The sequence below is a fragment of the Jaculus jaculus genome, chromosome 2, assembly GCF_020740685.1.
Source record: "Jaculus jaculus isolate mJacJac1 chromosome 2, mJacJac1.mat.Y.cur, whole genome shotgun sequence".
Classification (NCBI taxonomy): Eukaryota; Metazoa; Chordata; class Mammalia; order Rodentia; family Dipodidae; genus Jaculus; species Jaculus jaculus.
Genome location: NC_059103.1, coordinates 423,497 through 447,683, shown reverse-complemented (window position 1 = coordinate 447,683; position 24,187 = coordinate 423,497). Strand labels below are relative to the sequence as shown.

General features: G+C 47.4%; 2 protein-coding genes and 2 non-coding genes across 8 annotated transcripts in view; all 4 read right to left on the bottom strand.

The window, feature by feature from the left end:
* Smurf1 (SMAD specific E3 ubiquitin protein ligase 1) overlaps positions 1-3,246 on the bottom strand; it is a 129,003-nt gene extending 125,757 nt beyond the window's left edge. For all 5 annotated transcript variants that reach the window (XM_045143437.1, XM_045143438.1, XM_045143441.1 and 2 more), the window contains exon 1: positions 3,130-3,246. In XM_045143437.1, coding sequence (XP_044999372.1) covers positions 3,130-3,184 — 55 coding nt within the window. In that variant the 5' untranslated portion in view covers positions 3,185-3,246. The remainder of the gene's footprint in view (positions 1-3,129) is intronic.
* The window catches only part of Kpna7 (karyopherin subunit alpha 7), a 59,001-nt gene continuing 38,011 nt past the window's right edge, over positions 3,198-24,187 (bottom strand). The window contains exons 10-11 of the mRNA XM_045142790.1: positions 4,111-4,124; positions 3,198-3,891 (exon numbers count right to left, since the gene is read on the bottom strand). Coding sequence (XP_044998725.1) covers positions 3,198-3,891; positions 4,111-4,124 — 708 coding nt within the window. The remainder of the gene's footprint in view (positions 3,892-4,110; positions 4,125-24,187) is intronic.
* On the bottom strand, positions 5,080-5,186 carry LOC123458971. The gene has a single exon (XR_006635904.1). It is a non-coding gene; the product is annotated as a U6 spliceosomal RNA (small nuclear RNA).
* On the bottom strand, positions 19,845-19,948 carry LOC123459025. The gene has a single exon (XR_006635955.1). It is a non-coding gene; the product is annotated as a U6 spliceosomal RNA (small nuclear RNA).

The following is a 24,187-nucleotide window of genomic DNA, read 5'->3' as shown; positions in this document are numbered from 1 at the left end:
GAAACTCACTTGATATGAGGAAACTAGGACTCAGAAAGGTAATTAATCTGTGTGATATATCATGCAGCAGACATGGGACTCACCCAAGTCTTCTGATCTAACACATACTGCTTGCTCACCACCAAAGCCAGTTAACCATGGACTCCAGAGTTCACAACGATCTTTAAAAGTGCCAATGTTTACATTGTCTTTGCCGAATATGATGACAGCGTAGTGGTCACTGGAAAGTTACAATGGCCCCGGGTGTTTTGTTTTGTTTTGTTTTGTTTTTTTGAGGTAGGGTCTCACTCTAGCTCAGGCTAACCTGGAATTCACTATGTAGTCTTAGGGTGGCCTCAAACTCATGGTGATCCTCCTATCTCTGCTTCCCAGAGTGTGAGGATTAAAGGCATGCATCACCACGCCCAGCTAGCCCTGGGTTTTAAGTCACCCTGAGATTACAGAGTGAATTCCAGGTCAGCCTGGGTAAAAGCGAGACCCTAAAAACAAAAACAAAAAAAAGAAAAGAAAGAAAAGACCAAACACAGAAATGAATTCCGAAATTCTAACAGAAATTTTCAACTTTGGAGGGATTGTTCCCAAACATTCAGAGTTCCCTTAACAATCATAAAGATGAGGCCAGAATCAATCTTCACCAAAATATCTAGTTCCAATGTTTGCACATAAGTTAATAGACAATGGGCATTATGTATGCATAGAAACACCACTAAACCTCCCAATCCCACTGATCACATTCATAGATGTCAACCACATCTGGAAGGGAGTTAGAATCAACTGATACTTCCCTATCAAACACCCCAAAGCATTTTCATTTTTAACCAAAATTAACAAACTCAAGCCTCCCTTTTACCAGGAAAAGGCCTAAACCAGAAAGCTACTATTGGCTAATATACACCTGACAAAAAACACTAGTTAAAACCTTCTAAAACACTGATCTCATCTCTACCCAAATTTCCAAGTTACTTCTGGAAACCAATTAGAGTCAATTACAGATTACATTGTAAACCAGGACCAAAGCTATCAGTAAGGAAACTTTTACAAGTATTACAATGTCAAAAAAATGTAACTTTTTAAATGTAACCACAAAAAATAACAATGTGCATATTGTATCTACCAAGTGAGAAGGGCTTCCCAGGCCTTGAACCGGGGAAGTGTTTTTCCAGGAGCAAAGATGCCCAACAAGAACAGGGTCTGCGTTTGGATTCAAATCATCTGACCCTGCATCTTCAAGGAAAAAAAAAACAACCCACCAGTTATCAAAACAAAAATATAGGACACTCAACTACTACTATTTTTCCAAGTAGATTCCAGCTTGAAAAACAAAACCTGTTATGTCCACAGATTTCTACCGATGACCTTATGGCCATGCATCTGCCATGAAATATCCCCAGAGCTCTGATAGGACTTTCCAGTTATCACCACACTGACTACTAAACAGAAAAATCCAGGGGAAACCTGTGACAGGCTTTAAACTCAACTTTGTGTTTCCTTTTTAGAGCTGGCAATACCAGAGTTTGGAAAGTCCCAAAGCCAGCTGTCTGCAAGACTACAATCCAGTCTTAGGGATAGACTGAAACCCGCAGGGCCCGGAGCGGGAGTGGGAGATGGAGGGTTGGGGCTGAGGGCAGTGAGAAGACAAGATGTGGCTCAGGGGTCCTGAATCTCCACCTGGGAGGGAGGGAAGGGAGGCTGTGACAGGCAGCTCATCTCTGCCCGCGTCCAAACCACCGCGTCGCTGTCACCACCAACCCCTCCCCGCAGAGCTCCGCGCTCACCCTTGAAGGTGGCACTACAGAGCCTCCTAGGAATCACGGGCGTTCCATTGAGGACCCAGTGAGGGAATCAAGAGCCTGCGCTGGTGCAGCTGCCACCGCTGGGCGTGTGGGGAGGAAGGATCGTGCCTGAACAGGGGCTCGAGTGCGGGTACGGATGGCGAGGGCAAGGCAGACAAGGTGGGAACCGAAGCAGCCCACACTCGGGAGCACAAAGTGGCCTGGCCTCAGGGAGAACGGAAGTGGACTAGACTGGAGAGGTCTGGGCCAGGGGGAAGCGAGAACAGGCCTGGGAGACGCTAGCTACCAGACAGGCTGGAGGAATTTGCGACTGAAGAAAGGGGCGGAGGCCGCGAGACAGGAGCGAGGGCGGGGCTAAGACGTGGTGGGCGTGGCTTGAGTGTGGTGGGGGCGGGGCCGAAGTGGAGGAGGAAGGGGGAGGAGAGAAAGAAGATGGCGATGAGGGGTAGGGGGTGAGGAGGTGTGTGCGTGAGGGGGAAACCAGGATGGCAGAAGTAGGGTACCAGGAGGAACAAAGTGAGAGAGTGAGAGGGCAGGTTGGAGACGAAGGAAGAAAGCAACTGCGAGGATGAGGAGGTGGTGAGAAGCCAGAAGGGGAGAGCGATGGGGGCAGGTGAGGGAAGAGGAAGAAGATAGGGATGGGAGAGGAGGAAGGGAAGAAGGGAAATGAAGGCGGGATCTGGAAGGGAGAAGCGAGGAGGCTGGTGGAGAAAGGTAGGGATGAGTGGAAGGATGGGAGGGAGTGAAAATGAAGGGTGGGTGGGTGAGTGGATGGAGCCAAAGGTGTAGCAGCGACGGGGGCGTGGCCTTGGGGGAATCAGCCAGGGACAGGTGTGGGGCGACACAGGGGGCGTGGCCAGAAAGGTGATAGGCGGGGCCTGAAGAGAAGCCGCTAAAGGGGGTGCAGGTGTAGGGCAAAAGGGGACGCCCTGGGGGGCGTGGCCTCTGGAGAGGACCAGCTGGGGGCAGGGGTGGGGCAGGGGGGGGGTCCGCCGTGGGCGGGGCCTAGTGAGAAGCAGCTGGGGGCAGGTATGGGGCAGGAGCGGGGCGCTGGGGGCGGGGCCTGGGGAGGAGTAGCCCAGGGCAGAAGGGGGGCGCTGGGGGCGGGGCCCGGGCGAGGCGAGGGGGCGGGGTCTGGGCGAGGCGAGGGGGCGGGGCCGGGAGGGAGCAGCGAGGGGCACACGCCGAGGGGGTGACGAGGTCCTGGGACAACGGCCGGCATGGTGGCGGGCGCGGGGGGGAGGGAGGAGGAGAGGGCCACTTCCCAAGGGCGCCCCGCGGGGCGGGGGGTGTCGGCGGCGGGCTGGGGGGCGCGCGGGCCTGCCACTGGCTCTACCTGTCAGACGGATTTTGATGCTGGAGCCGTTCCTGCGCGTCCCGGGGTTCGACATCTCCCGCCAACGATCAGGCAGCGGCGGATCGGTCGTCGCAGCCGCCGCCGCCCCCCGGCCCGGCCCGGCCCGGCCCCGTCGCCACCGCCGCCTCAAGGTTACGGCTCCGGGCTGGGCGCCGGGGTCCGAGCCGGGACACAAACTCCCTCCGCGGCCCAGGCGTCCGGACGCTGGGCGGATGGTGGAGCCGGAGGGTGGGGTGGGAGCTTGGCGTTCCGACCGTCGCTCCTGACTGTCGAGCCCGATCCAGAGCCGCCACCGTCGCCCGGCACCACCACCACCACCACAGCCGCCGCCGCCGCCGCCTCCTCCAATCTCCCTCAGAGCCGGACGCCCGCCGCCCTCGCTGCTTCCGCCGCCGCCGCTGCCGCCGCCTCCCCAGGCTGCGCGCGCGCCCGCCGCCTCGCCGGCCCGGCCCTGCGCGCACCCGGGCGTACGTGCGTGCGCGCGCCCGGCAGGCGCGCCGCGACGTCGCCCGGCCCCCGTCTGTCCCGGCGCGCGCGCGCGCGCTGAGGGGGTTTCGCGCCTCCCGCGTCCCGGGGCGGATGGGGAGCCTGGAAACCGGCGTGCGGGTCCCGGGGGGGGGGGGGACCGGGCGGCGCGTCCTCCCGCGCTCCGTCGCCTCGCGTCCCAGCCGCTTTGTCCGAGCCCGTTGATTCCCACAACGGCGTGGATTTTCCAGCGTCGGATGTGAAGAAGGCTCCGAGCTCGCGGGGGGAGATGGAGAATTGCAGGAAACGCTAGGCACCTTGAGCTCGAGCGTGCGGGGCCTTTTATTTATTTATTTAAACGGCAGTTAGGTCCATCCTGCAAGTTCAAGGGAGGGACTTCTCAGAGACTGAGACCTCCCCACACCCGTAGGTGTGACTCTGCAACTGGTGGGTTCAATGGACCCGGGACAAAGTTGCTAGGCTCGCAGGAAGTACCATATATGGACAAGCTAAACAGGATGAGCGGTATGAACGGTAGAGATGGATGGTTTGCTGTTACACGGAATCTGCGTAATTTACCCAAACCAAGAGAAAAAAGAAAATCGGGTTTGTGTGATTTCCTGCTTGCTGCTAAATTGTCCCCTCCCAGAGTGGCAGGTAAAAACTAAAGAGTTGCTTTCGCCAGCAAATTCATCTCTATGGTAATATGTTACCATAACAAAATGAATGGTGAGAAAGGATGTGTTTGCTTAATAAACTTATATATGACCCGCAACCTACCTAATCCATTTAATTGACGAAGTCTTGTAGGGGCATTGTTTGCTGTGTGTCCCAAACACACCAGGCTCTGGACCCTGCTGCCATCCATTCCTTCTGTCTTGATATCTTGGGGTCACAGTCTACAGATTAAAGGGGCTACTGGCAGCACTTCCCTCCTCCTTTGGAGGCAGGGACACTGTACCTCAAGCTAACCTGGAACGTGTCCTCCTGCCTCGGCCCTCCTGATGCTAGGATTGCAAGTGACCACACTACACCTGACTCTGGCCTACACCATTTCTGTGTCTGCGTGGCTCAGACTTGGAGTAATGCTAGGGAAATATCCAAGAACACAGTCTCCTAGTAACAGCTGTAGATCCAGAGTCCAACTCCATGCCCACCTGGAAGTTTTGCACTGAGCCCAGTGAGTCCCTGAGTCTGAATAAATCCACTCTGAATCTATTGGCTGCAAGTAAGCCCCTTATCGTTTTGGTGTGGGTGTGGCACAAACCGAGTGAAGTCAGAGGACAACTCCCCAGGTCAATCCTCACCTTCCACCTTGTCTGAGGCAGAATGAGTCTCTCCTGGAATTCACTTTGTAGTCTCAGGGTGGCCTTGAACTCACAGTGGTCCTTCTATCTATGCCTCCCACATGCTGGGATTAAAGGCATGTGCCACCACACCCAGCAAAATATTTTTGCTTTTTAAAAAAGTATGGAGAGCATCACAAATTTGCACGTCATCCTTGCGCAGGGGCCATGCTAATCTTCTCTGTATCATTCCAAGTTTAGTATGTGTGCTGCCAAAGCAAGCACTTTATTTTTATTTATTTATTTGATTGAGAGAGAGAATGGGTGCACCAGGGCCTCCAGCCACTTCAAACGAACTGCTAACATGGGTCCTGGGGAATTGAACCTGGGCCCTTTGGCTTTGTAAACACCTTAATCACTAAGCCATCTCTCCAGCCCTCCCCTGAATTCTTTTTTTTTTTTATCTTTATTTATTTATTTGAGAGCAACAGGCAGAGAAAGAGGCAGAGAGAGAGAGATAATGGGTGTGCCAGGGCTTCCAGCCACTGCAAATGAACTCCAGACGCTTGTGCCCCCTTGTGCATCTGGCTAATGTGGGTCCTGGGGAATCGAGCCTCGAACCTGGGTTCTCAGGCTTCACAGGCAAGCACTTAACCTCTAAGCCATCTCCCCAGCCCCCTCCCCTGAATTCTTCATGGCGGTCTAGCTGACCTGAGAGCCTCCAAAGGAATCTCTCCTGTCTTGTCTCCCATCTCACCTTCTCCACACTGGGATTACAGACCCCTGCTGTAAACCTCTGGCTTTGTGTGTACTCTGGGGATCTCAACCCAAGTTTCACTCAAGTGCTTTATCCACTGAGCCATTTTCTCAGCATCTCTTCCTTTTATACCAAACTTATGTCTCCCTCCCCTTACCGCCCCCCCCCCCACCCTCTCTCTCTCCTCTCCCTCTTCCTCTCCCTCTCCTTTCCGGCACCTGGTCCTTTCCCCAGCTGCTCCTGACATAGAAACCTTTTATTACTTCTCCTCGTTGGTTTCTTATCTGACTAGATGTCTGGACTTCTCTTCACTTGATTGTTTCCTCAACCCCTGACTCACAAATTTGCCTCAGGACATTACTGAAAGTCCTTGCCTTTACTCACTAGCACATAGGCACTGTTGTTATTTAGCTAGGCATACATAACAGTATTATTTTGCCATCTCCTGCCCAAAGAGGACTTTCCTACATGGAAGCTAATGGGTTTTGTTTGGTTGGTTGCTTTTTGATTTTGAGACAGGGTCTCATGTAGTCCAAGCTTGCCTCAAACTCACTGTGTAGTAGCTAAGGATGACCTTGAACTCTTGATCCTCCTGAGTGCTGGGATTACAGGCATGCAGCATGCAATGCTAAGGATCAAGTGCAGAGCATTATGCATGCCAGGGGAGAACTAAACCAACAGCTGCCCTACCCCTCCCACCCCCCTGCCAGCCCAAAGCTGATGTTTTATTCTGTTAGCAAGCATCGGACACCTAGGATGTGGCCAGGAGCAAGGATCACAAAGTCAGACATGGCTTCAGCATTTTCCAACTGTTATCTGGATGAACAGCTAATACTGACTCTGTGACAATAATGGGTGACAAGGTTTAGCACATAGAACACAGAGCAATTTTGCTGCAGAAAGAAATGGAAACGGGGCTAAAGAGATGGCTTGGTCATTAAGGCACTTGCCTGCAAAGCCTGATGACCCAGGCTCAATTCCCCAATCCCCACATAAGCCAAATGCACAAGGGGGCACATACATCTGGAGTTTGTTTGCAGTGGCTAGAGTCCCTGGCATGCCCATTTTCTCTCTCTCTGCCTTTTCTCTCTCTCCCCCTCTCTCAAATAAATATTTTTATTTTTTGATATTTTATCTTTATTTATTTGACAGAGAAAAAGAGAGAATGGATGTGCCAGGGCCTCCAGTCACTGCAAACGAACTCCAGATGTGTGCGCCCCTTTGTGCATGTGGCTAATGTGGGTCCTGGGGATTTGAGCCTGGATCCTTTGGCTTTGCAGGCAAATGCCTTAACTGCTAAGCCATCCCTCCAGCCCTCAAATAAATATTTTTAAAAATAAAGCTTTACAAACAAACAAATGGGAACATATTAAGAACCCCAGAAGGGGTTGGAGGGACAGATCAGTGGTAAAGTGCTTCTCCTGCAAGCATGTGGACCTGAGTTCGATCCCCAGTATCCCATGTAAAATGCTGTGCATGCTGGTACCTGTTCATAATCCCAGTACTGAGCAGAGACAGGATTATCCTTGGGGCTTGCTGGCCAGTCAGCCTAACATACTGGACAAGTCCCAACCTAGTGAGACAGCCTGTCTCAAAATAGGTGGACACATGGTACCTGAGGAACAGCATGAGGGAGTCCTCTGGTATCTACACATGCCCATGCACACACACGTACACACATATCTACACACACATGCATGCACACATACACGAGTCACAGACATTAAACTATGGCTTAATGGTGTTCAAGTTTGCTGGCCAAAAAGGTAGGGAAGAGCTGGACACAATGGTTCATGCCTCTAATCCCAACACTACAGAGGCTGAGGCAGGAGGATTATCACAATGCAGTGAGATCCTGCCTTGTAAAAAGAAAAAAAAGTTGAGAAGAGGACTGGAGAGATAGCTCAGCAGTTAACGTGTTTGACTGCAAAACCTAAAGTCCCAAGTTTGATTCCCCCACGTAAAGCCAAATACACGAAGTGGTGCACTGGAGTGAGTTTGCAGTGGCAGGAGGTCCTGGCACATCAATGCCCTCTCTCTCTCTCCAAATAAATAAATAAAAATATTTTTCAAATGGTGGGAGGGGGCTGGAGAAATGACTCAGCAGTTAAGACACTTGCCTGCAAAGCCTAAGGACACTGGTTTGATTCTCCAGTACCCACATAAAGCCAGATATATAAGATGGTACATGCGTCTAGAGTTCATTTGCAGAGGTTGGAAGCCCTGGCATGCCCACTTTTTCTCTATCTGCCCATTTCTCTCTCTTAAATACATATATTTTGTTTTTCAAAGTAGGGTTTCACTCTAGCCCAGGCTGACCTGGAATTCGCTATGTAGTCTCAGCGTGGCCTTGAACTCACAGTAATACTCCTACCTCTGCCTCCTAAGTGCTTGGATTAAAGGTGTGCATCACCGCACCTGGCTATAATATGTGTGTGTGTGTGTGTGTGTGTGTTTATATATATATATATATATATATATATATATATATATATATATATATATTTTATTGACAACTTCTATACTTACAGACAACAAACCGTAGTATTTCCCACTCCTCCCCCACTTTCCCCTTCATAACTCTGCTCTCTGTCATATCCCCTCTCTCTCTCCACTAGTCTCTCTTTTAATTTGATGTCATCATCTTTTTCTTGTATTATGAGGGTCTTGTGTAAAATATATTTTTAAATTTTTTTTTTAATTTGAGAGCAACAGAGAGAGAGAGAGAAAGAGGCAAAAAGAGAGGGAGACAGACAGAGATTGGGCACACCGGGGCCTCCAGCCACTGCAAACGAACTCCAGACACATGTGCCCCCTTATGCATCTGGCTAACGTGGGTCCTGGGGAATTGAACCTCAAACCAGGGTCCTTAGGCTTCACAGGCAAGAGCTTAACTGCTAAGCCATCTCTCTAGCCCGATATCTATATATATCTATATATCTATATCTATATATATCTATATATATATATATTTTTTTTTTAATGGTGGAAAGAAGGCTGGAGGTATGGCTTAACAGTTAAGGAGCTTGCCTACAAAGCCAAAGGACCCTGGTCCCTGGTTCAATTCCCCAGGACCCATGTTAGCCAGATGCACAAGAGGATGCACGTGTCTGGAGTTCGTTTGCAGTGGCTGGAGGCCCTGGCACACCCATTCTCTCTTTGTCTCTCCCTCTGTCTCTGTCAAATAAATAAATATTAAATATTTAGAAAGAAAATAAAATTTATTTTTAAAAAATGATGGGAAGAAGATGGGCGTGGTGGCACATGCCTTTAATCCCAGCACTCGGGAAGCAGAGGTAGGAGGATCACCGTGAGTTCAAGGCCACCCTGAGAGTCCATAGTGAATTCCAGGTCAGCCTGGGCTACAGTGAGACCCTACCTCGAAAAAAAAAAAAGGTGGGACAAGCATTGTAGGCAATAGGAACAGTTTATGCAAGGCAAAGTGAGTGTGTTTCCGTGTGGCTGTCAGTGGAAGTACAGTCAGCCACATCAGCTGTGACTTCTTTTTGTAATATTTTTATGTATTTATTTGAGAGAGAAAGAGGTAAGAAGATAGAGAGTAGAAGCACCAAGTCATCTCCCCCTCCACTATAAACAAAACTCCAGATGCATACACTACTTTGTGCATCTGGTTTTATGTGGATACTGGGGAATCAAACCTGGGTCCTTAGGTTTTATGGGCAAGTGCCTTAACCATGGAGCCATCTCTCTAGCCTTCTGCTGTAACTTCAATCGAACACTTTATTGAAAGTTGATATAGGTGACGAAATGTATTTGCCCACCTAGAAGTCATGAGCTACATGCATGATGACACACGTCTGTGATTCCAGCACTTGGGAGGCTGAGGCAGGAAGATCAGGAGTTCAAGGGCAGCCTCAGCTACATGGTGAGTTTCAGGCCACCATGGACTATATGGCATCTTGTCCCAAACTTAACAGCTACTATTTGTTCTAAGGTTATGAGCTGGACCTCATCAAGCTTAACAGTGGGGCTGGAGAGATGGCTTAGCGGTTAAGGCACTTGTCTGCAAAGCCAAAGGACCAAGGTTTGATTTCCCAGGACCCACGTAAGCCAGATGCTCAAGGTGGTTGCATGCATTTGGAGTTTGTTTGCAGTGGCTGGAGGCTCTGGCGTGCTCATTCTCTCTTTGCCTCCTCCTGTCTTTATCTCAAATAAATAAGAATAAAATATTGAAAACTAAAAAATCTTAATGTATCTGATAACCTTTGATCCTGGATTACATATTTTGTTAATATATGGTTTTCTAGAGCCAGGTGGGAATGTCATAATTGTACCAAGACCAGCACAGACTGAATACATTCTTCTAGCAATGGTTTCAGAAATGGCAGTGTTGACCCTGGCTTCTGTTGTAGGATTCCTCAGCTGATCTTACTTCCCCTAAATGTATCACTTCCTTATGTTAGCATTCTTTGTTCAAACATTTTCCAGTTTAAAAAAAAATCTCCAGACTAGAAAAATAGCTTAGCCATTAACAGTGCTTACTGTGCAAGCATGAGACTGCTTGAGTTCAATTCCCCAGCACTGCCTATGTGAACAGCTGGGCATGCCATGCACATTGGTAACCCTAGTTCTGTCGGGGTAGGCGGGGGTGGGGGGGGGGAGTGGACAGAGCAGACAGAGACCAGAGAATCGGCAGGACTTAGTTACTAAAAAAATGGCAGCTCCAGGTTGAGTGAGAAATTCCATCTCCAGGAAACAGGCAGATGAGTGGAAAGAAGAGGACACTGTCATTCTCTTCTGGTCTCCATACATGTACACACAGGCATCTGCCCACATATGTACATATGCTATACATATCACATCACACATACCACATACACACAAATTCTCTTTGGATCTGACCAGAATAATTCTCTTAAATATTCTTATTTATTACTTACAATCAAAGAAAAATAAAGAGAGAGGGGGTATACCAGGATCTCCAGAAAAAACAAATGAACTCCAGATGCATGTGCATTTTGTGCATCTGGCTTTACGTGGATACTGGGGAATTGAACTCTGGTCATCATGCTTTGCAACCAAGTGCCTTAACCCTTGAGCCATCTCTCCCAGGCCCCAGAATGTTGTTAACCCAATCTACTTTGTGGATTTAATAAAAATTCTAGCCACTTACCCTAGATAAATTCTTATATGCAGATATACACCAAATTTTACATACAATTTCAGTGGGTTTATGTTCTCTTGAAACCAATTTGTGGACTCTCTAAGATCTCATATCATGCCTAGATTAAAAGCTCCTAAAGGAAATGACTGGAACAGGGGCTGTAGCTTAGTAGTAGAGTAGCTGCCTGGCATGTGTAAGGTTCTTGGTGCATCTACAAAACTGAAAAATGAATGAATGAGTGAGCTGGGCATGGTAGCACATGTCTGTAATATCAGGGCTTAGGGGAAGAGGCAGAAGGATTAGGAGTTCAATGTCAACCTTGGCTGTGTAGCAAGCTAAAGGCCAGCCTGGGCTATATGAGATCCTATTTCAAAAACAACATAAAGGGCTGGAGAGATGGCTTAGTGGCTGAACGCTTGCCTGTGAAGCCTAAGGACCCTGATTCCCCAGGACCCAAGTTAGCCAGATGCACAAGGAGATGCACACATCTGGAGTTCGTTCGCAGTGGCTAGAGGCCCTGGTGCGCCCATTGTTTCTCTCTCTCTCTCTTTTTGCCTCTTCCTCTCTGTGTCTGTCGCTCTCAAATAAATAAATAATTAAATAAATAAAAAGTGTTTTTAAAAAATTAAAACAACGGGCTGGAGAGATGGCTTAGCGGTTAAGCGCTTGCCTGTGAAGCCTAAGGACCCCGGTTCGAGGCTCGGTTCCCCAGGTCCCACGTTAGCCAGATGCACAAGGGGGCGCACGCGTCTGGAGTTTGTATGCAGAAGCTGGAAGCCCTGGCGCGCCCATTCTCTCTCTCGCTCCCTCTATCTGTCTTTCTCTCTGTGTCTGTCGCTCTCAAATAAATAAATAAATAATTAAAAAAAATTAAAACAACAACATAAAGACCTTCATATTAGGAAGAAAATATGATGACATCAAAATAAAAGACAAGTTGAAAGGGGGATATAACAGAGAGAGAATTTGTGAAGGGGCAAGTGGGGGAGAAGGAATTATCATGGTTTATTGTCTACTGTTATGGAAGTTGTCAATAAAAAGGTTTAAAAATAATATAAGGGCTGAAGGGATGGTTTAGTGGTTAAGGCGCTTGCCTGCAATGCCAAAGGGCCCAGGTTCAATTCCCCAGGACCCACGTAAGCCAGATGCACAAAGTGGTGCTTGGGTCTGGAGTTCGTTTGCCATGGCTGTAGGCCCTGGCACACCCATTCTCTTCCTCTCTCTCTCTCTCTCTCTCTCTCTCTCTCTCTTTCTCTCTATCAAATAAATAAATAAAAATAAAATATTTTTTAAAATAAAAGTAAATATAAAAGGAATAAACCCACAAACTGGGCTGTGGAGGATGCTCAGTGGTTAAAGTGCTTGCCGCACAAGCATGAAGACCTTAGTTCAGTTCTCCAGAACCCACATGAAGCTGTGCTACGTCCACGGCGACCTCGCCTGTGTAGCAAGCAGAAATGCTTCTGCACTGGAAGAGAGCTGAGGACAGAGGGCCAGCACTCCTCGGAGGGATGCCCCCGGTGACCCCTTGGCAGTCAGTTACTGTAAAGGTTCCTGCTGCCCATGAAGTCACGACGACCTAATTGCTGGCGCCAATGCTGTTTCTTTCCTGCTTTCTTCTAGCTGTTTGTCTAAGAACAGCTAATTCAACACTTATTAGTAATCATGCACGCAATCAGAGTACAAGAAACAATCTAAGCATTGAATGTGCCCCTCCTATGATTAGGGCAATGGAGAGAATGTATAACTCTACTAGGAATAAAAAATTAACTCTAGAACAGTTTTTAGATGGTGTAAAGTAAAAACAGCTTATGATGTTTGAGAACGATACTGAGCCTGAGAATATGAAAGTAGAAATGTTGATCGGTAGTGTTCATAAGAAACATGACAGTTCTGCAGAAAAGGAGTTACAAAACTTAGGCATTCCCACCAGGAAACTTCCTGGGGGATATGTTCAGTACTTGATCAAGGGCAGATGGTGGACTCCTAGAGCTGGAATCTACTTAGTTCCATTCCCCTATGAGGGAGGATATGATGAATTCGGTAATAGATGGGTGAATTATGAAGAAAAAAGGAGGCTATGGCATTCTCTTCCATTTATGGGAACGCTTAACAAGGAAACGTAAGTCTTGGTGTTTATACAGTCCTTGGGGTATAAGAAATAAGTAACCTGTTATTCACCTTACACCTAGTTTCTGTTTGTATAATGTTGTGGTCAATGATACAAGGCATCCTTCTTAAAAAATGGGTACAGTTCCTGCCTGATCAACACTACATGTATGCTTACAATAGAACAATACTTAAGATTGTTTAGATTAATGATTTCTGAAATCACTTGTTGGCTTGCTAAGTTTCCCTGTGTAATCTGTATAAAATCTTCATGAAACCTTCAGTAAATTGCAGCAGCATATTCAACTTGAGTGTGTCTGTCTGTCATTTCCTCGCCGAATCCCGAGTTCTCCTTGAGCCTTCGCCCTTGTTCTCCCTCGGTCCTGATCTCCCCGAGAGTCAGTCCGCGGCAAAGCTGGACTCGGTGATGGGCATCTGTAGTCCCAGCACACCTCTAGCAAGATGTGAGGTGGAGGCAGGAGGATTCCCTGGAAACTCACAGGCCAGCCAGCCTGACGAGCATCGAGGTGAATAATGAAGGATAGACCCTGTCTCAAACAAGGCAGAAGGCAAGGACATACCCAAGGCTGTCCTCTCACCTCCACCTGCACTCACACAGGAGCACCCCATCCCCAAAGATGATGCATATATACACAATTGTTGCTGGACAAAATACCTAACTAGAAATAGCTTAAGGAAAGAAAGGCTTCACTTCCTGCTTGTCATCTTAAGGAGAAGTCTATCATGGTGGAAAAGCATGGCAGGCACAGACAACCACTGTCACATCAGCAGGGAGGAAGTAGAGACCATGGACTGTGTGCAGTCAGGTTCCCATTGCTGGCAGAAAACACCCAACCTGGCTGGAGAGATAGCTTAGTGGCTTAGCACTTGCCTATGAAGCCTAAGGACCCTGGTTCAAGGTTCAATTCCTCAGGTCCCACGTAAGCCAGATGCACAAGGTGGCAAATGTGTCTGGAGTTCATTTGCAGAAGCTGAAGGCCCTGGCACGCCCATTCTCTATCTAACTGCCTCTCTCTGTCTGTCTGTTGCTCTCAAATAAATAGCTGGGCATGGTGGCACATGTCTTTAATCCCAGCACTCGGGAGACAGAGATAGGAGGATCACCATGAGTTCAAGGCCACCCTGAGACTACATAGTTCATTCCAGGTCAGCCTGGGCCAGAGTGAGACCCTACCTCAAAAAACAAAACAAATAAATAAAGAAAAAGAAAAAGAAGAGAAAACTCCCAACCAAGAGCACCTTGTGGGGGGGAAAAAAAGGTTTATTTTTGGCTTATAGACTCGAGGGGAAGCTGCATGATGGCAGGGGGAAACAATGGCATGAGCAGAGGGCGGACATCATCCCCTGGCCATCATTGACGGAGAGCATCAGCAGGAGAGTGTGACAAACACGGGCAAGAAAGAGAAAGCTAGCTATAGCACCCATAAGCTCACCCTCGACAATACGCTGTCTTCAGGAGTCTTTAATTCCAAATTGCCATCAAATAGGGACCTAGCATTCAGAACACCTAAGTTTATGGGGGACACTTGAATCAAACCACCACAGGCTGAGTGGGGCAAGTCTTACTGGGCAAGAACACCCCTCTCTCTTTCTCTGTCAAATAAATAAATAAAAATAAAAAATATTTAAACTGTGCTGGTGCTGCTACATTACAGCCTCCTGCTGGAACACTGTACAGAGGATCTCTGAAGAGAGGAGGTGTCTTTAACAATGCCTCCCAAGGCCAGGGGTGTTGGCACACACCTGTGTTCCCAGCACTCAGGAGGTTTGCAAGAGGATTTCACTGAGCCAGGCATGGTGGTGCACACCTTTAATCTCAGAACTTGGGAGGCAGAGGTAGGAGGATCACCATGAGTTTAAGGCTACCCTGAGACTACATAGTGAATTCCAGGTCATCGTGAGCTACAGCGAGACCCTACTTAAAAGATGAAGAAGAAGGTGGTGCTGGTGATGGAGGAGGAGAAGAAGAAGAGGGAGGATTGCATTAAGTTTGAGGCTAGTCTGTCCTACATTGTGAGAAGATGGATCAATGAGGGCCTGAGTTCAACTGCCTGTTGGACATAGCTACACATGCCTGTAACCCCAGTCCTATGGAGGACAGAGGCAGGAGAATTGCTGCTACTCATTGGTCAGCCAATCTGACCAGTAAAAAAAAAAAAAAAGGCTGTTCCAGCTTTGGTGAGAGACTCCATCTCCATCTCCAACTCAAGGAAACTATACAGAAGAGTGATAGAGGCTACCCAGTGTTCTCTGATATCCACATGCGTGCACATGGGGCATGGGCATCTGCATATGTACATACATATACTGTAACACACACACACGTACACATTAAAAATAAATGTCTCCCTCCCAAGAGTGTCTTTCTGTAACTGAGCTGGTGCCTCAGAGGCCGGTAGTGAGATTATATTCACCTTCAAGATCTTTTATACATCTGGGATCCAGGTTAATTTTGCTTTGCACCTGTACCATCAAAATTTGATCAGAGGTGGGTGTGGTGGCACATGCCTTAAATCCCAGCACTCCAGAGGCAGAGGTAGGAGGATCACCATGAATTCGAGGCCACCCTGATACTACATAGCAAATTCCAGGTCAGCCTGGGCTAGAGTGAGACCCTACCTTGAAAAAAAAAAAAAAAAACTAAAAAAGAAAAGAAAATTTTATTAGTGTTGGAGATGTAGCTCAGTGGTAGGGATCTTGCCTAGTGTCCCCCAGTGAGGGGCTGAGGGTATGGATCAGTGGTACAGCACTGTCTGAAACTCCCCAGTGAGGAGCTACAGGCATGGCTCAGCAATAGACTCCCTCAGTGAGGGACTAAGGATAAGGCTTAGTGACAGAGTACCTGCCTAGCATGTGCAAGGCCCCAGGTTCCATTCCCCAGCATCACAAAAGAATATAAATCAGGGCTGGAGAGACAGCTTAGTGGTTAAGGCACTTGCCTGCAAAGCCAAAGGACCCAAGTTTGATTCTCTAGCACCCACATGAAGCCAGATGTACAAGGAAGTGCATGCATCTGGAATTTGTTTGCAGTGGCTAGAGGCCCTAGCATGCCCATTCTTTCTCCATCTCTCTACCTCGCTCTCTCTCTTAAATAAAACAAAAGAATAAAAAACAATTAGATGCACAGTATTGGTACTCTCACCCTCACCCCTTCACTCTCCTCCCTTTTTCTTTTCTTCCCTCCCCCCGCCACCTTTTTTTGAGTTAGGGTCTCACTCTAGCCCAGGTTGACCTGGAACTCACTCAGTTGTCCCAGGCTGGCCTCAAACTCATAGTGATTCTCCTACCTCTGCCTCCCATGAGTGATGGGACTAAAGGCGTGTGCCACCACACCCAGCTTTCCTTTCATTTCTCATGCTGGCTACTGCGCCCAGAGCCTCACACATGCTAGGTATGTGCACAACCACTGAGTTGTAATACCCTCCAACTCTTAATTTATACGTTGTTGTTCCAAGAGGTATTTGGGACATACACACACACACAAATGAGGTTTTTGTTTTTTTGTTTTGTTTTATTTTGTTTTGTTTTGTTTTTGAGGTAAGCTCAACAGACTGACCTTTTTTATGTGTGTGTGAGAGAGAGAATATGAATTGGTGTGCCAGGACATCCAACTGCTGTAATTGAACTCTAGATGCATGCATCCCCTTGTGTGCATGCGTGACCCTTGCACACTTGCATCACTGTGCATCTGGCTTACGTGAGACCACTAAGCCATCCCTGTAGCCCCCCCACCCTTTATTTTTGAGGTAGGGAATTGCTCTAGCCCAGGCTGACCTAGAATTCACTATGTAGTCTCAGGCTGGCCTCAAACTCATAGTAATCCTCCTACCTCTGCCCCTCAAATGCTGGGATTAAAGGTGTGTGCCACCATATCCAGCTATTCTTTTTATATTTATTGATATATTTTTTTGAGACAGTGTCTTATGTAACCCAGGCTGGTATCCAAGTCAATATGTAGCTGAGGATGACCTTGAACTTCTGATCCTCCTTCATCTACCTTGTGTGTGCTGGGCTTACGGGCATACACCACCATGCCCAACCCAGCCCATATTTCTGCTGAGAGCTGAAGCTCTAGTCTTATACTGACTGTGCAGAAAACAGAAGTGTTGATAAATTAGACAAAGATTCCCCTAGTCCCCAGAAAGAGGTGGGAGCTGCACCTCATTACTTAAAGGCATGAATAAAAACAAATTAAATTAATGCGGGGTTTAATAGCATCTAGTTTGTGTGAGGGAAGGATACAATGTAATTACTAGCTGTACTTTCTGCATAGGGAACATGATCTTTTCACGGATAGATATTTCTAGTCTGCTTTTTCCAATGCCCATCATCTCACTGCAGTATGCAAAGAACACTTTGTCCCTATCTGCATCCTTCTAAATCTCATCAAGCCTCTATGTGCTCAGGACATCTCTAGGGGAATGGGACTTAGTCTATGAAATTGCATGAAGACTTCAATTATGTTTCTTCTAGAGCCATATTTTAGAAGGTACAATTTTATCATTTATATGCAAATATTAGTAATATTGCTTCATTTTTTTGTCTTTGTTGTTCTGTAGACTATCAAGCAAATATGTATTAAGATTCTCCTATGTGGAGCTGGGGAGATGGATCAATTGGTAAGGTGCTTGCTATGCAAGCATGAGGACATGAGTTCAAATCCCTAGCACCCACATAAAAGCCAAGTGTTATGGTTCATGCCCGTAACCTCAGCGCAGTGAAGGTGGAGAGGAGGAGGACGTTTAGGGCTTTGTGGTAGCTTCGCTAACTTAATCCACGAGCTGAACTTCCAGTTCAATGAGAAACCTGACTTAGAAAATAAGGTAGAGAGTGACAGGGAGAAACCCAGGGTTGACCTCTAGCTTCCATGAGCACATGGAGATCCACACATATGAACACGTTCACACAGACACATGCACAGCGTGCACATACAAACACATTCACATGGACACATACACAGCACACACACACAGACACATCCACACAGACACATGCACAGCACACACACACAAACACATCCACACAGACTCATGCACAGCACACATGCACAAACACATCCACACAGACGCATGCACAGCACACACACACAAACACATCCACACAGACACATGCACAGCACACACACAAACACATTCACACAGATACATGAACAACACACACAAATACATCCACACAGATACATTCACACAGATACATGCACAGCACACACACAAACATCCACACAGACACATGCACACAGACACATGCACAGCACACACACAAACATCCACACAGACACATGCACACAGACACATGCACAGCACACACACACAACCACATCCACACAGACACATGCACAGCACACACACACAAGCACATCCACACATTCACATGCACAACACACACACAAACATTCACACAGACACATGCACACAGACACATGCACAGCACACACACTCACCAAAGAGGCAACTAGACAGATGGTTCAGTGATTAAGGCACTTGCTTGCAAAGCCTGATGGCCCTGGGTTCAATTCCCCAGTACACTCGTAAAGGTAGATGCACAAAGTGGGGTACACATCTAGGGTTTGTTTGCAATGGCAGGGGACCGTAGCACACCCATTCTCTCTCTCTCTCTCTCTCTCTCTCTCTCTCTCTGTCTGCCTCTTTCTTTCTCTCTCTAATAAATAAAAAAAATATTTTTCACAAAAGAACTTCCTGAGCCAGGTGTTGTGGCACATGTCCTTAATCCCAGCACTCGGGAGACAAAGGTAGGAGGATTGCCAGGAGTTTGAGGCCAATCTGAGACTACATAGTAAATTCCAGGTCAGCCTGGGCTAGAGCAAGACCCTACGTCAAAAAACCAACCAACCAACAAACAAAAAACATGTTTTTAGGGCAAGAGAGATGGGTTAGCAGTTAAGGTGCTTGCCGGTGAAGTCTAAGGACCCATGTTCGACTCCCCAGATCCCATGTAAGTCATAAGCACAAAGTGACACATGCACAAGGTCACACATGTGCACAAGTCTAGAGTTCCATTACAATGGCTGGAGGCCCTGGCATGCCAATTATCTCTCTCTTGCTCTCACTCTCTCATTAAAAATAAAAAAAACAAGAAAGAAAACTAGTCTTCTTTCTAAAAAAGTTTTTAAATGTATTTGTAAGAATAGAAGGTGGAAAAGCTGGGCATGGTGGTGCACGCCTTTAATCCCAGTACTTGGGAGGCAGAGGTAGGAGGATCACCATAAATTCGAGGCCACCCTGAGACAACAGTTAATTCCAGGTCAGCCAGTGTGAAACCCTACTCAAAAAAAAAAAAAAAAAAAAAAAAAAAAAAAAGCTGGGCGTGGTGGCGTACGCCTTTAATCCCAGCACTTGGGAGGCAGAGGTAGGAGGATCACCATGAGTTCAAGGCCACCCTGAGACTACATAGTGAATTCCAGGTCAGCCTGAGCTAGAGCAAGACCCTGCCTCAAAAAAAAAAAAAGAAAGAAAAAGAAAGAAAGAAAGAGAGAAAGAAAAAGAATAGAGGGTGAGGGAGCAGGAGAGATGGTTTAGTGGTTAAGGCACTTGCCTGTGAAGCCTAAGGACCCCACGTCTATTCTCCAGGTCCTATGTAAGCCAGAAGCACATGGTGGCACATGTGTCAAGTTCGTTTGCAGTGGCTAGAGGCCCTGGCGGACCCATTCTCACTCTGTCTGTCTCTCCCTCCCTCTGTCTCTAATAAATAAATAAATATTTTTAAAAATTTAAAAAAAAGAATAGAGGATGGGAGAGAGAATGGACACACCAAGACCTCTTGCCACTACAAACAAACTCAGATGCATGCACCACTTTGTGCATCTGACTTTATGTGGGTACTGGGGAATTGAACCTGGGTCCTTAGGCTTTGCAGGCAAGAAGTACCTTAACTACTGAGCCATCTCTCCAGCCCAACCTTTGCTTTTTTTTTTTCAAATATGGAATGCTTCATGAATTTGCATGTCATCCTTGCACAGGGGCCATGCTAATCTCTGCATCGTTCCCATTTTAGTCTATGTGCTGCTGAAGCGAGCACCAAGCTTTGCTTTTTAAAAGGCTTAAGCAGCTCTGTATCCATAAGCCACATCTATTTGGGTGATGAGTTTCCACCCTAGGTTACCACTTAGAGATCTAGTCATTGTGATCTGCTCTGACAGTGAGATTTGGGAGGCCTCCACTCAGCATAAGGCCAGAGCCACCATGCCTCTCCTTAATATGGAGAATCGTCAGAATGAAGTAGAAAACAGTTTTATTTTGTGACAGGTTCTCACTATGTAGCTCAAGATAGCCTGGAACTCTTTTGTTGGTGGTTTTTGTTTTGTTTTGTTTTGTTTTTTAGTTTTTCAAGGTAGGGTTTCACTCTAGGCCAGGCTGACCTGGAATTTACTATGTAGTCTCAGGGTGGCCTCGAACTCATGGCAATCCTCCTACCTCTGCCTCCTGAGTGCTGGGATTAAAGGCGTGCACCACCACACCCAGCTATTGCTGGTGGTATTTTTTTTCTTTTATATATTTATTTATTTGAGAGTGGCAGAGAGAGAAAGAGGCAGATAGAGAGAGAGAATGGGCACACCAGGGGCTCCAGCCACTGCAAATGAACTCCAGACATGTGCCCCCTTATGCATCTAGCTAACGTGGGTCCCTGGGGAATCAAGCCTTGAACTGGGGTCCTTAGGCTTCACAGGCAAGCGCTTAACTGCTAAGCCATCTCTTCAGCCCTGTTGGTGGTATTTTGAGACAGGGTACCATGTAGCCAGAGCCAGGTTGGTCTCAAACTCCCTACGTAACTGAGGAAGACTTTAAACTCCTGATCCTCCTGCCTCGGCCTCTTGCATGTTGGGATCACAGGTGTGTGACATCATACCTAGCTAGTTTTCAAGAGGGGAAGCTGGTCACTGAGAGTGAACACTTGTCACTGAGAATGAACCTTGGTCACCAAGAGCAAACATCAGTCAACAAGAGTGAACAGCAGCCACTGAGAGCAAACTGTAGTCACTGAGCATGAACTCTGCTCACCAGGAGTGAACACGCCACCGAGAGTGAACACAAGGCTCAGGCCAGCTGGGTTTATGAATTATGGGTGGATTTTCAAGTGACAAGTGATTAAGAGAAGGCTTGAATACTATTACATAGCACAGTGCCTCTGGGTGGATTTTTTTTTGCAGGTTTGTGTCCATATGTGTACATATATTTGTGTGTGTATGCATGTGTGAGTGCATGTGTGTGCACATGTGAGGCCAGAGGTCAACATCAGGTGTCTTCCTCAGTTGCTTTCCCACCATGTATACATATATATATATATATATATATATATATATATATATATATATATTGTTTGTTTGTTTGTTTGTTTTGTTTTTGTTTTTGTTTTTCAAGGTAGGGTCTCACTCTGGCCCAGGCTGACCTGGATCCTCCTACCTCTGCCTCCCAAGTGCTGGGATTAAAGGCGTGTGCCACCACGCCTGGCTCCCACTTTATATATATTTTTTTAAATTTATTTATTTATTTGAGAGCGACAGACACAGAGAGAAAGACAGATAGAGGGAGAGAGAGAGAATGGGCGCGCCAGGGCTTCCAGCCTCTGCAAACGAACTCCAGACGCGTGCGCCCCCTTGTGCATCTGGCTAACGTGGGACCTGGGGAACCGAGCCTCGAACCGGGGTCCTTAGGCTTCACAGGCAAGCGCTTAACCGCTAAGCCATCTCTCCAGCCCCCACTTTATATTTTGAGACAAGGTCTCTCCCTGAACCAAGAGCTCACCCATCATACTAGACTAGTTACCCAGGGATTCTGTCTTTGTCTTCCATTGCTGGGGTCACAGGTGTGTCCTGCCACACTCAGTTTTTATGTGGGTGCTGGAGATCCAAACTCATGCTCAAGCTGGCGAGGCAAGTGTTTCACTCATAAAACCATCTCCCCAGCCCTGGATGAAATTTTGTTGTTGTTGTTTTGTCTTTAGAGGTAGGGTCTCACTCCAGCCCAGGCTGACCTGGAATTAACTATGTAGTCTCAGGGTGACCTTGAACTCTCGATGATCTTCCTACCTCTGCCTCCCAAGTGCTGGGATTAAAGGTGTGCGTCACCATGCCCATCTGGATGAAATATTTTTATAATAATGGGCTAGGTTTGGAAGGCTGACCTTTGCAAATGACTGGGGCTGAGTTCCACTAGGAATGTCTCATAGAGCCGTCTGGAAAAATGCACCCTTCCCCTGAATGCAATCTTTTGCAGAATAATTTTTATACAAGTGTGAGAAGAAAGGGGTGGAGGTGGGGAATTGTCGCCAACAACGAATGACTTAGGAAAACAATCAACCTACCAGTTGCTTGGAATATTTGGACAGCACTACCCTAGGTTGCTTTGTCAAAAGGAATTATCCTGAATGTTCAAAAGAAAATGTTGCAGCTGGGCATGGTGCTGCACACTTCAGAGGTTGAGGCATAAGCATCACCAGTTCCAGGCCAGCCTAGGCTACATAGCAAGATTGACTCAAAAATCAAAGAGACCTGGGCGTGGTGGTGCACGCCTTTAATCTCAGTACTTGGGAGGCAGAGGTAGGAGGATCACTGAAAGTTCGAGGCCACTCTGAGACTACAAAGTGAATTCCAAGACAGCCTGGGCTAGAGTGAGACCTTACCTGGAAAAAAAAAAGTCAAAGAAGAGAAGCCAGGAGGGGGCGGGAAAGGAAGGGGAGGGAAAAGAGGATTGAAGTTGGGTATGATGCATGGCTATAATCCCAGAATTTAGGAGGGGAGACCAGGTCTTACTGAAGGTTATTCTTACATAGGAGGCCATCCTGGTCTACAAGAGCCTCTGTCTTGGGGGAGAATGAAGGAGAAGGAAAATAAATACCCATGGTTTGGGGGGAAGAGAGGAGGAAGGAAAGTGAAGACTAAGTCACTCATATCAGACCCGTAATGCCTGTAGGTCAGGAAACCAGACTTGAAACCACACCCAAAGAGAAGGCCTATTTTCTACGGTATACTGGAGTCACTGAGTCATTGCAGTCAATATTTTCTTTGAGACTCCTTCCAGAGCAGTCCTATATACGTACATCTAGCTTTCACCACTCTACTCTAATTTCTTGGTCGCCCAAACATGACTGACTCCATTTTCCCTCAAATCTAGAGGCAATAACATGCACTATTTTGTCACAAGTCAACAAATCTTGCTGAGTGTGGTGACACACGCCTTTAATCCCAGCACTTGGGAGGCAGAGGTAAGAGGAACACTGTGAGTTCGAGGCCAGCCTGAGACTACATAGTGAATTCCAGGTCAGCTTGGGCTGGAAGGAGACCCTACCTCAAAAAACAAAACAAAAGTCAACAAATCTCAGAATTTCCTTCCTGCACAAATCATAGAGCTTAAAGCCCAGTGCACATAAGCACTGGGAATGGGGCTGGAGGGGTGTCTCCGTGAATAAAGTGCTTGCTATGCAAGTATGAGGACCTGAGTTTGGATCCCCAGAACCCACATAAATGCCAGGTGGGTAGTACACACCTGTAATTTCAGCCCAGAGATAGGAACTCCCTGGAGTGGACAGTAGGTGTTCGGAATCTCAGATGATTCCCTTAAATCTCTAACATTGGAGTTTTCATCTACAGGACAGCGACATCAACGTCACAGTGACTCTAAGCAACACTGCTATCGAGGAGGCTGTCCAGCTGGGCTTGCCAGCACCCATTTGTGATCCAAGGGGCTGAGGCAGGAGGATCATGAGGATTAGGGAGAGGCTCAGTGTGGAAGAGCACTGTTCATGCTAGTATGAGCTCGTGAGCCCTCCAAAAAAGATGGGCGCAGAGATGGCTCAGTGCATATTTATGTGCGTGCTGGAGAGGCAGCGTTAGGAGTCATTGGCTTTATTTTGGGTTTTGGTTTGTTTTGAGGCGAGGTCTCATGGGGCCCAGTGCTGGAAATGGAACCTGGGGCTTTGTGCATGCCAGGCAACTACTCTTCCAACTGAGCTGTGTCCCCAGCATCAACGATGACCAGGTCTAGGGAGGTGGTGAAAGGCTATGGCTCAGGTGTGTCTGCCAAGGGCTCCTGTGTTGAAATTTAATCCCCACTGTAAAGTGTTGAGAGGGTGGAAACTTACAAAGCAGTTACAGGTCGGGCTTCTGGGAAGTGATTAGGATTCAATAAGGTCATCCAGGTGTAGCACCCATGATTGAATCAGGGAGATTTATAAGAAAAGGGACAGAGGCTGGGACCCATGCACATGTTCCTTGTCTCTTGACATATGACAGACAGCCTGTGCCACCTTTGGGCCGTCACC